The sequence below is a fragment of the Epinephelus moara genome, chromosome 8, assembly GCF_006386435.1.
Source record: "Epinephelus moara isolate mb chromosome 8, YSFRI_EMoa_1.0, whole genome shotgun sequence".
Classification (NCBI taxonomy): Eukaryota; Metazoa; Chordata; class Actinopteri; order Perciformes; family Serranidae; genus Epinephelus; species Epinephelus moara.
This window is the reverse complement of record NC_065513.1, coordinates 14,239,390-14,251,806: the sequence shown is the minus strand read 5'-3', so window position 1 is coordinate 14,251,806 and position 12,417 is coordinate 14,239,390. Positions and strand designations below refer to the sequence as shown.

At 41.9% G+C, this 12,417-nt stretch overlaps 1 protein-coding gene across 1 annotated transcript; it reads left to right on the top strand.

The window, feature by feature from the left end:
• Positions 1-3,757: 3,757 nt before the first annotated feature.
• On the top strand, positions 3,758-11,740 carry unm_hu7912 (un-named hu7912). The gene is made up of 2 exons (XM_050051018.1): positions 3,758-3,925; positions 7,117-11,740. Exon 2 carries the CDS (start codon positions 7,169-7,171, stop codon positions 10,376-10,378), a length of 3,210 nt encoding a protein of 1,069 aa, XP_049906975.1. The 5' UTR covers positions 3,758-3,925; positions 7,117-7,168; the 3' UTR covers positions 10,379-11,740.
• Positions 11,741-12,417: the final 677 nt, after the last annotated feature.

Here is a 12,417-nt window from a genome sequence, read left to right as displayed (position 1 = left end):
GAAGGACCTCATTGATTCTTCCTAACCAGAGCACAAAAGATTTGTTGTCTGTCCAGTCTTGAATAGCAGGACCTTAATGACAGCCCTGCATTATAAAACCTCCTGCTGACCTCAATCACAGATTTTGATGAAACTCTCTAAATGTAATTCGACTGCATTCTGTCTCTGCGCAGTTATATAACAATATCATAGTGACAAATGCACAACCACAAATAATTCACACCATCAGGAGGCCTCGGAAAGAAACTGCACCCACCGAGAGGCCCGTCTCTTCGTTCCAAATGTGTTTCCCCTTTAATAAACTCGCACACATGACTGCGTGAATCCTTAGCCAAAATGGCAGATGATGAAGGATGAGAGAGGAGCGTGTAGTAAAGATTTAATTAAGACTCACCATGGGATGTCTTACTGTGGCTCCAGAGACTGGGACAGAGGAGTTTGTGTTTGCTCAGTGCAGCTGTGAATAATATCTACACTATTCTTACTTTGACCTACATGTACTGAGAGGAGGATCTGAGAATGTGCCCACATGAGTCCTTCTTCTTGTCTTATTTGCACCGTGAGGCTGCCAGAGGGGGTTCTCCTTATGGTAAACCTTATGTTGACTTTAAATTGTCAATCTCTGCTGGAGATAATCTGGGACAGAAGAGACATCAGCGCTGTTTGTTTCCATTAAATGTGCAGTAGATGAGAGGCTGCACTGCTCAATCCCTCCTGCAGCGTGTTTGCAGATTGTTGAAGGTTTATAAGCAGTTTTCACCTCCCTTCATCTCATCCTCGTGACGTAGATTTTTATGGTCTCCATGGAAGATTCCCATCAGCACTTTACTTCATTCCCTTTGAAATCAATTCAGTCTCTTTTGCTCCTACTCAGTGTGGGTTACCATGGATACCGCTCCCAAATGGTTTGGCTTGTACATGAATTTGTTTATGAGTGTTACTTGGAGTGGATTGGAATGATCTTTTTTTGTGCAGCCAAAGTAAACATAATTAGCTATTTAAGCATGAGGATATTACATTTAAATGGTTATTCTATTCTATTTTGTTCTATTCTTCATGTTTCAAGATGCAGAGCACGCTGTTTGGTCAAGGTTTCTTCAGGCAGTGATCTTTTGCAAACATTTGCCACCTTAAGGGTACAACATGCAGTATCAGCTACATGAGGACACTAGTAAGAGTGCCTCCAGTCACTCAAGTGCGTTCTGGTAAAGCTTAGAAATCCGCTGAATATAATCTAGTCTGATCCACCAGGAATAGAAGCAACGCCAACATGGATTCTTCGATTCCCTGTTGAGCCAAAAGAGCATCCAAGTACTTAGTACTCACAAAAACATGTGGTCTCAGTGAGCCCTATACGGACTGCCACAACTGTAAATCATGTCTGGGGCGAGACAGTTGAAAGGAGAGGATTGAGTGGTTTAATTTGTTTAGGACTTAATCGGTGTTGATTTAGAATTAAGGGAAGACTGGGTGCATCTCCCAGTCTTCAGATTCACCACTGCTGCATTTCTCTTCCCTCGAAGTCCACTGAATCCGAGTATACATATTTTATACGCATAGGCATGGAAAGGTCCTGTTCGGTGTGAAGGAACCACCCACATTCAGACATATGTCTATCTAAGAGGTCTAATTCTGGCTTTGTGAAATATTTACCACCGCAGGGACCGTGGACAACATCCCTAGCTTCCCTGGGGATTCCTTTTGAACAACCAAGCTGAGTGTGTTTGCCTTAACATTGCTGTCTAATGTGTTTTCCTTGTTTCCTCTGACATATCATTACAGTCCAAAATAAGTGAAGCTGAGAGTTGCTTTGTATCAGCCTGCCACACTGGCTATTTTGGGCTGGACTTTGTAAGCAATGGGGCCTGGCTGTGTGAGCATCCCCGCATCTCTTATGTAATTCCCACCAATGGGAACACAGAAATCAGAATGAAAGTTTGTTGAGAGTCACTTAATCTTACATAGAGTTAATTGGAGACAGCTGGGGAACTGGAGGTTGTTTACTGTGCCAGCATGAGCGCGGAGCATTGTAAGAACAAAGCAGAACGTCCAGATTCTTCCTTATGGCTCATTATGGCTGATATGTCAGAGCAGCATGAAAGCTTGTTCGAGCAGTGGAGGCGGAGTGAAGCCGTGTTCTGCTTTAATGTTGTTACTTTGTGGTGGAATAATCCTGATTGATCCCTGTCAGAGGGGACTCTAATCAACAGAGAGCCATTGATTTCCTCTCCACGGAGCCTACAAGGTGCCTAAGACACCTGCTAGCAGCCAGCTGACAGACACTTATGCCTGCTAACCAACAGCTGACACAAACTGATGCCAATGCACTGTGATGGAGAGGGTGAGTCACACATGCTCAGATAGATCCCACTCTCAGGGATGCTGGATGCTGCACAATGTTAGATCCACTGTACTGTCATTCTGAATCATATCTCATACACGTGGTATGTCACAGATGGAGTCTCGGTTAGCTATGGTGTTCTGTAACCAGGATGCAGGAAGAGTATATAACAGAAGAAGAAAAAAATGGTGATCATCAACTGTGAGCATGCACGTGTAAAGCTGTCTTTCCTGTAACAAAATGAGCTCTGTCACAGCTAAATATCATTGCGATCTTCAGCCCGATCAGCACAGTTCGTCCGTAGTGATTTCTATCTGCCGTGAGAGTGCTTCAGTAAGCAGTTTTCCAGTGGCAGTCACATGCTCCCGGCTGGGGCTCACAGCCAGCTGTCCCCATCATCAATTCAGACAATGCAGGAGGCTGTGGCGAGGTGAGACTATGGGGCAAATGTGTGTGGCACAGGGCAGGCTACAAGGAAAGCATTTTAATCTTGCAAGACTGCAAAACAACAAAGACAATGTGTTGTCTTGAATTCATGCTGCATCATGGGAGATTTCCATAGGAGTGCAACAGGATTTCTTGAGGCACCAAGGGAGTTGGTCTCCAGAGTCCAGGCCATCAACAGAGGAGGCCACACAAGTCAAGTGTTGATAAACAGGCCCTTAAACAACAACAATTGAATGCTTTTCTTTGTTTTACATGATCTATGTATGACTGTCTTTGGCTTTTGGCCTGCTGGTTGAATAAAACAAGGCATTTGAAGATGTCACATTGGACTATGGAAAATTATAACAACTTTTTCTCACAATTTTCTGACATTTTTTATATTATTTGATTAAGCAAGAAAATGTGTGGTTGTGGGTTAATGGATGATGCAAACAATCCTGTTGCAGCCTTCCACTTCCATAATAATGAAGTACTAAATCTCAGTATATTGGCACACACAATTTTCTCATCAGCATGTATAATGCATGCGCAACAGTGTAGGAGGAAGACCAGAAGTGACCAGTGAAGTGTGGGAGAGGCCCAATCCTGCAGGCAGCTTTTATTTAGTCTGTCTGCAAACTTTCTAAAAATGTAAATGTCAGACTCGCTTTGCCTCCTGATGAAGACAGCTGATTACAAAGCTTACACTGCAGGAACACCAAACGACCGGCAGTTCCCCCGGAAATGCCCATGCAGCTGTCCTAAGGCTCCATGTACTGAGATGAACGGAGAGACCGCATTGCTGCTCCGAGACTCAACACCCACTTCAGCCTCCTTCCAACACCCCCAGCCCCTCCTCCCCTCCCCTCCTCATAAAAACACGCACAACCACGCCTCCAGAGGCACGCGCACAAGCGCAGCCTCAGACACACCTCCTCCTTCCCCTCCATCACACACAAACACACACACACGCACAAAGCCATAAGCGAGTGTGAGAGCATCGTAGTGAAGTGGACGACATGTAAAGGCAGCATGAAGGACGAGTGCTCGGCTCCGGGAGGCTCACAGCAGGTGCGGTAGGGGTGAAGCTGCACCTCGCGGAGAACAGGCTGCCGCTTCACCATGTCCACCGCATCCGATCCACTCACTGGCGAGACGGTAAGGCCCCTCATTCACTCGCGAAATCTTTCATATCCAAACTTAGCCCAACTCATCCAGCCCCCTTCCCCCCCGGCGGGCTCTGTCCTGGTTTGAACCCGCTTTGCTTCTGTCTTTCTCCGCAAATGATGTCATTCCGGGCTCAAAGGCATCAGGTCAGCCACAAAGGATGGAGGGCCGTCCGTGCCGCAGCACCAAAATAAAAGGGGTGTCGAAGTGCGTTAGTGCAAGTATTTGGTAACGCTCCAAGGCTGGATGTGCCTCGGTATGGCCCCGTGGGGAGCTTTCAGGCGAATCCGCATCACATTTGTTATTGTCTGCAAAATCTTGCATAATGGCAGAATACAGCCTGCGAAGTTGTTTTTAGTTACAAACCGGCGAGCAAATAAATAAGAGCTCATTAATATTAGACCGCATATAGAGCCATAACCTCATCATCAGGAAAATACAGCCTTTGGCACTGTGAATAATAGCATCATCATCGCTGCATCCTTTCATTAGGTCAATATAAAGTCGCACTTGTGTGTCACAGATGGATTTTGCCCACACACACAATATTAAAGCGATTCATATTGATTGTGAGTCCATTTTTTCAGAGTGAAATTGTGCCCTCGGTGTGCAACTCCAGGAGTGTTTCATGGTTTCTTTGCTGTGTGCTGTAGCCATGGAGACAGTATGTGGCATGTGGTTTTATACTTGTGCAGGAAAGTGTGGTCCCTCTATTCAAGAACAGCCTAAGGCCTTTAGACCATGAGGATGAGTAGAGGAAAGAATGCATTCATTTAGAACAAGCTTCTTGCCCTGTCCTCTAATTTTAAAAACAAATGTGCTATTTTGTCTCGTCTTCTTGTCCTAGATTGTTAACAGATTAACCCTTTACTTCAGAAAAAGCCTAATATTTCCACAGGGACTTAAAAGAGTGTCTGTTGTGATCAGTTGTGATGTCAACAGTGACCTATTGTAGACTTACATAATTAATTCTGGTATTTTATTAATCTCTTTCAGCATTTATATACTGTAGCATTCCTGTTTGAACTCAAGGTTATTTTTACAATACCCCTGCAAACATGCTCTTATCTCCTCTAAAACATAATTTGCTACAAGGTGATGTGGAGCTATTGTTCGTATCCACTGATGTATTAAAGCTGGGTAGCTGTTTGAGACAGATAGATTGTGCTAGTAGCTCCTCGCTGAATGTTCACTCCTCACATCCTGCACGTTATTAGGTCATTTTTTATGCTGTGTAATAAAATGAAGTCTCATCAAGGCCCCTGCCATCTTGCTGACACCTCACCTCATCCATTTAAAAGGAAGATTGAAAGTTAAATGAGATTAAGAAAGTTCTTTCCTATTTAGTGGCATAGTATAAACCTCAGAACTAATCCCATCATCATTTGCATATTCTCCACTGATGGGATATTAGTAATGAATTTATGACTGCTATATTGGCACAAATGATAAAGAATGAGTCCCAGATAGTATTCATATTATAATGACAGTCAGCTATCAATTAGACATTAGTGACCATTGGTCCCAACAGTGATACAGCAGTTGGTAATAATGCAGTATGTAACCTCGATTCTTAAGGACAGCCGACTTTTGGGAAAATATTATTTTTACTGCATCGGAAAAAAGGGGGAAATTTGCCCTTAAACTACAAAACAGTTCCTTACTACAGTTGTTTGATTGATACCTTGAATTACTTGTGCAGCTGAAACACTAGCTAGCCATAACATGAATGCAAAAGGACACAGAAGTTCCTGTAACTGGACAAATAAGAAGATAAATATAAGGACAAAAATGGATATTGTATAAAATTTAGTGTCCTAAATTTAGGTGATCCATCTTGCTGGAAACTATGTGATCTGGTATTCATTCGTATTAGTTTTACCCACTCAAACCCATAAATGCAAATCTGTCTTTCAAATCAAAGTCTTTTTAAATGAAATAAATAATCCTTGTATGCAACTATAGCTGCTTTCTTGTCATTAAGGACAGCAAAACACACATACAGGTAGCCCATAATTTGTCTTTGAAACAAAAGATTCTAAGGTACCATGCAAAGCAGTGAAAAACAGTGCTGGTTTGTCTGTCGCGGTTGGTCATGTGTGAAAGGACGTGATATTTAGGTGTGTTGTGGAGACATGACAGGGAGATAGCTGGTCAGTCCTCTCTCATCACGATGAACAGATGGTAACTCAGGGTTAGCTCGTGGGAGGGTGCCAACAAGGAAGCCCATGTGTGTGTGACACATAAATCCATTGTTGAAACGGATTCGTGTTGTCCATGAAAATATTCAAAGACCTTAAAAAAATACTCTGAATGTTCAAGCAGAGATTGACAGCAGTTGTGTGTATATTATTTATTCATAAGAAGTGAATAATTCAGACAGGAGAAAACAGAAATGGTTTGTTGCAACACATTTCTTTTTGAAATTAAAAACAAGGAAAGCCTCTTACTGAAACTTAAACTAACTTTTTATACTGTAAATTTGTTAACATTGTGAGGTCTTTATTGTGTAATACAGTTGGTTATAGGTTTCATGATTTAGTGGTAAAACTAAGACATGCTGCAGTAATGCAACAATCAGTTAGTCTCAGATTATATTTTTTATCAAAAGCACCTTAAAATAGTGTTACTATTATTGTCTACAATTGTTGTCTACAATTGTGTTTAATGATTCCAAACAGGTTTTACATGAAATTAAGCAAATACTTTTACTTGCAATTTGGTATTATGCAAGTTTTGTTTTGCATTTTCTTTGAATTAAATACAAACTCAGTTAGAAGTGCAAGATCATGTAAACAGCTAATTTTAGTACAGTGTCTCCAGGATAATTAAAATTCATGTCGACAGTTTTTGTGGTCTGATTGTAGACAAAGTGCCCCCTCAAATATCTCAATATTTCAAAAATAATGAATGGTTGTCATGTTGCTCAGATACAAAGTTGTATTGTGGCTGTTGGCATGGAATTAACTTGGTTAGTAAATGAACAACTACAGCTGTTAATTTTAAACACAGTCATCATTACAGATGTATCATGTGGTCAGGCTGTTTTTGTACAGATTCACTTACATCTGATTCAGAATTTTTGATGCTTTAAAATACAACTGCCTGTCATTTACCTCACATCTGTACATTTGAATTGCATTGAAGTGTATTTGTTTTCTTTTCTCTCTTTCTTTCCACAGGCTGTGTTGATCTTGAATCACACTGAATGGAGAGTATTAAAGTTCCTTTAAGATGACACGAACGCACCCCCCTGATTTACTGGCATCAACTCTATATCGGGACTTCACTCTAAATCCCATCACAGACAACTCTATTTCCCTCCACTCCTCGCGGCAGTGTGACTTGAAAATGATTGACAAACCAGAAATCATCAACAAAAGACACTGCCGTAGCTTTGACTTTATTGAGTCACTGGATGACCCCCAGTCCTTCTCTTCCTCAATGGAGTACCCTTATAAGAGGGCTGAGCAACAGACATTAAACAAAGATCTAATGTGGAATGGACTAGATCAATCGGGGCACCTTCGCTTTTCATCTCCTGATCTGTTCAACACCAGGCAGTTCCAGCAGCAAACCACCCAGGACAAAACCAGCCATCTTACTTGGTCAGACTCTAAAAAGAGAACAAGATCTAGAAGCGCTCCAAGAGTTAAGTCCACCCTTACTCCTGTGCCCATCTCAGTGTCTCCTCCAGGAGCCAGGAAGGCAAGGGATGCACCTCAGGCTGCGTCGGATACCTTGAGGACTTCAGAAACACAACGGGAATCCTATCCCTCAAACAGGGCTTTTTTGAATGAGGTGCATCCGATCAAACTGCAGCCCCAGTCTCCTCTCTACGTCTCAGACTGTTTTGAGGAGGATAAACCAGATAAACCAGCCATAACCCCTCATGTCAGGTGCCGTGTGGACATTAAACCAGATGCTGCTGTTCTGCAGCACACATCTAGGCAGGTTCCCAATGTACGGACTGATCATCTTTGGCAAAGATACTCCCAGGCCAGTAGCAGTAGAGGTTTGTATGTACCTCGACAGATTGTCTCCTCACCAACGCCCACTCCGAGCGAATGCTACAGTGGAGATTTTAGACAAGGATACCACTATACCACCAGCATGTCTCCCATCTCATACCAGCATCTAGACATGCACAGAATGCCATCACCAACAGCACCGTATCTGAGTCAAGAACAAAGAGCTTACTCAAATCCTAACATACCAACCAAGTTCTTCTATACAGAGGACCCTGTTAGGTATCCAGTCCATCCCTATTCTAGAGCATACTATCAGGATGACCGGTCCAGTCTAACCAGTCATGGTAGTACAATGACTAGTCAGTATGATCCAAGGACCCGATGGGTGCACACCCTCCCTGTCAGGTCATATTACACAGAAAACTATACCAACAGAGAGCCAGCACACTCTGTGTATAGTAGGCCTTACTCCACCAGTGAGGCAGGATCATACTTTTCGCAGACTCCACTGTCTAGGTCCTACTATGGAGAGGACACCCGGTTCAATCCATACCATATGAGTAACTCACGGTTGTTTTATTCCAAACCATGCTCTCCTGAGGAGCAGTACTATCCACCAAGGCCATACCATACTGAGGGTCGTCGACGCCCTCGTATGTCGCAGGCCTTTTCAGATGACTGGTATCGCTCAAGTATATCCGGTTACTCTAACCAGTCCTCTCAGCACACACCACCAAGAGTAAGACAAGACCCTAGTATACCTCCGTGGTTTACTAACAGCTTTGTGGAGACAAGTAGACTAGGAGCAGAGGTCAGAAACCACTCCAAGTCTTGGGACAATATTCTATATCCACGGCATGACAGACAGCAGTCTGTTCCTCGTGGACGTAGCTATGAGAACCTGTTTTACCAAGCAAAGCAAGCAGCAGCTGCTGACGTTACATCTCAACCTGTTATACTTAACCTCTCAAGTTCACCAAGGCGCTACGCTGCCCTTTCGCTCTCTGAAACCTCATTAGAGAGGAGCTCAAGCAATCCATGGAGGAATACTAAGAGTGGACACTGGTTTGTAACTCCTGAGATCACCATAACAGACAATGACATATGTGCAGCCAACAACAAGCGGCGTGAGGTGCACTCTGTCAGCTGGGATACGTTGGATGACGAAAAGACACCATCTCCGACAGTAATGCATCACAAGCAGCCACAAAATACACCGGACATAACCAAAGAGAGGAAACACAACAATTTCTCCCTCCAGCAGAGTCTAGAGCAACTGGACGAACTCTTAGCTGATTTGGTTGTTGATTACAAACCGCCAACCAGCAGAAAGTCAAGTGAAGACCTTTTAGACCAGCTGAAACAACTAATTACTGAAGATGACGACAAAGACAGGGGATCCTCTGGACTTGAAAACTTAGGATGTCTGAACACACAGCTCCCGTCGTCTAAATCCAGCCCTGACACAATCAAAGACCCTGATAGCGGGTGTGATGCTTTACAAAGGAGTGCAGAGGAATGTTCTCCAGACCACAGCACAGACGAAGACGACACCATGGTGTGCGCTAACAAGAAGTGCAACCGGATTGAGAGTATGTTCAAAGCCTGCTTGTACTTCAAATCATGTCACAGTTGCTACACCTTTTACTGCTCACGAAACTGTCGCAGGGATGACTGGGAGATCCACAAAGAGACCTGTCTGTACGGCCGTGTGAACAGTGTGTGTCGACACACTCTTAAGTTCTGCAGAGAGAATTCAGAGATCCACAAAGCCTTCTCTCGTGTTGCTAAAGCTGGCTACCTCTCCAGGGGGAGAGGCGTTCTCTTTCTGGGTTTTGCTAATCCGGAGACAGCTGACAACTTCCTCCAAGTTGGGCTCGAGAGCCTCCTCATGTCTCCCACATACTTATCTCTCAGAGAGCTGGATGGCTTCAAGGACAACCTAGGCGAATACTGCAAGGAACTGCAGCAGGCAGGTAATGAGTATGACCCCAATGAATGTTTCCTTCTGAATGTATCCGTAGCTGTTGGTGAACTAGTGCCTAACAGACCTTCACCAAGGGTCCAAGCACCAACAGTACGAAAATATGCAAAGGTGTCCTTGGCCTCCTCAAGCCCTGACAAAAAGGTACTCAGGAAGGATAGCGAAATGGAAACTCTCATCCTCACTCCGCCTCCAGGCACACCGGACATTGACAAGGAGGGGGAGGAGGGAAGGAAAGCCAGAGAGGTGTGCTTTGTCAATATCCAGCGTGAGCTCAGGACCAGGGGAGTCTTCCTTCGTCACGAGTATCCCAAAATCTATAATCAGCTGTGTGAGTTTGTGGAGAGCAACAAAAGGTTCACTCCGACAACAATTTACCCGATAGATAAGAGAACAGGGAAACAGTTTATGTGCATGATCATGGCTGCGTCCGAGCCAAGAACACTGGACTGGGTAGGTACCCCTCATCTCCTGGATGATATTATATAGTACAGCACTAATAGTAATGATAATGATGTCAGCTACACTAAATGTAAATACTGTTAATACATGGTGTGGTTTAGCAAACTGAACATTGTATGTGTATATATGTGACAAATCTCTTTTTCTGTCTTTCTCTCTCAAATTTCTCTCTTCTGTCGCCACACACACAAACACTCACACATTAAGATGCACAGTATATACACACACACACACACTTTTAAAGATTGCCCTATGTTGTTTTTGGCTTGTTTTGATCCTGTTGCACTTAGAAGAGTTGATAGCCTGCATGTAGACTAGGCACAAACCCAGTTATCCAGGTGTTTAAGATGTGAACATGTATGATCTGTGCAGTTTCTGAAGACAATGTATGAAGCACACAATATTTATGAAGTACACATCACATTGCCACCACATAATAATAGGCACAGCCAGGTCTCATATTGTAACATTCATCCACTATTGATTTCTCCAACAAATGTTATATCACAAATTTATATTATACCTTGTCACAGTGGTTGTAATATTACAACTGTTTATTAGTACTTAAGTATTATTTCCTAAGTATAATGTAGTTATGTGGGTATTTTTTTTAAATTATTGCTATATTAATTAGTGTTTGATAGACAAAGAAGTACAATCAAACCACCTATTTGTTTCCCACCTCATTAAGAATTTTAGTTGGAACTTAAATCATCTTGTGATAAGACTTGATGTCATTCTCGTATAAATTGCTTTGTTTGAAAGTGGCCTTCAGTCGAAAAAAAAAAAAAATGCATTTGACACAAAGCAATGTATAGGTTTAGCAATTTCTAAAGGCTTGACAGCTCTTAACTTAGGTTGTTTGAACTACCATTGTAAATGAACAATTATTTTGCTCAAAGCATGTTATTTATATTCAGGTATTTTAATATTGATATTGCTTATAATTAAATTTATTATGTTAATGAGATACCATTTGATGCTTAGAAATGTAAGAGGTATATTATATATTGAATATTAGATCATTTGAACATCATGACCTTGAGACCTTATTGTAACTAATATCACAGTATGTTCTTAAACAATATGCAATAAAAGAGCAACCTTAACATCTATATTGTAAAATGCTATTTTATTATTAATATTGAATAAATCCCTGGAGCCAAGAGCTGCAAAGACTTTGTTTGCACTAAAATATAAATTATAAATAAAATAAGAATGTTCCTAACACAGCTGCAGCACTGATCCCAGATGTAATGATATGCCTGCTTCCATTGCCATTGTTGACTAATCTAAGGTTGCTCTTTTACTTGATTATATATATCTTTGTGCAAGACCTTCCTCAACTTTCTATTTTGTGATGTTTATAACCCATATATAAATATATAATAAATGGAATTTAACGAGTGACCTTGTGGCTTTGCATTTCTCTTCCAGAGTACTCATTATTTGGCATTAGCAGGGTAAAAATATTTCAGGTCCCATAGCATGATATTTATCAACATGTCTGAAGACATCAGCTGCCTGTCTTCTTCGCTCCTCAGCTGGGGTGCTTAAGATTTTATACAGTTTTATGACACACGTGCAGGAGTGTTACCACAAGAAAAATAAGAGGAATCAACCCCCTCCCTAGAAACAGATTATTTCTATTACATAAGAAATAAAAATAACTATTTTTTAGCTTTGTATTAAGTGCAAAATCTAGAATAAAACCCAAAGTACAAGTAGGGTGAAACTGTAAGCTATTGATCAAGTGTCATTATTTTTGATGCTCCTCCCTTGATCTACCTGAATATATTGATATTGTCACTCTCTCGACATCAATACATTTTGTTAAGGTTACTACATATGATGTCTGTTTACAGTTGTCATCTTTTGTAGTAAATACAGCTTTGTGGGGAGGGAATGTGGAGCACACTGTTAAAGTTTCACCTTTTAAATAGATGTGGCAAATAAGGTATCACGTTTCATTATCCTCTCTGTTGAGGGACTGGTATGGATTTCTAATTGGCTGATGCTGTGGGATTTTTTATTTATTTATTTAGCTATGAATGTGCAATAACATG

Excerpts from the sequence above, each read along its gene's own strand:
- unm_hu7912 (XM_050051018.1), top strand. The coding sequence starts at position 7,169 with ATGACACGAACGCACCCCCCTGATTTACTGGCATCAACTCTATATCGG.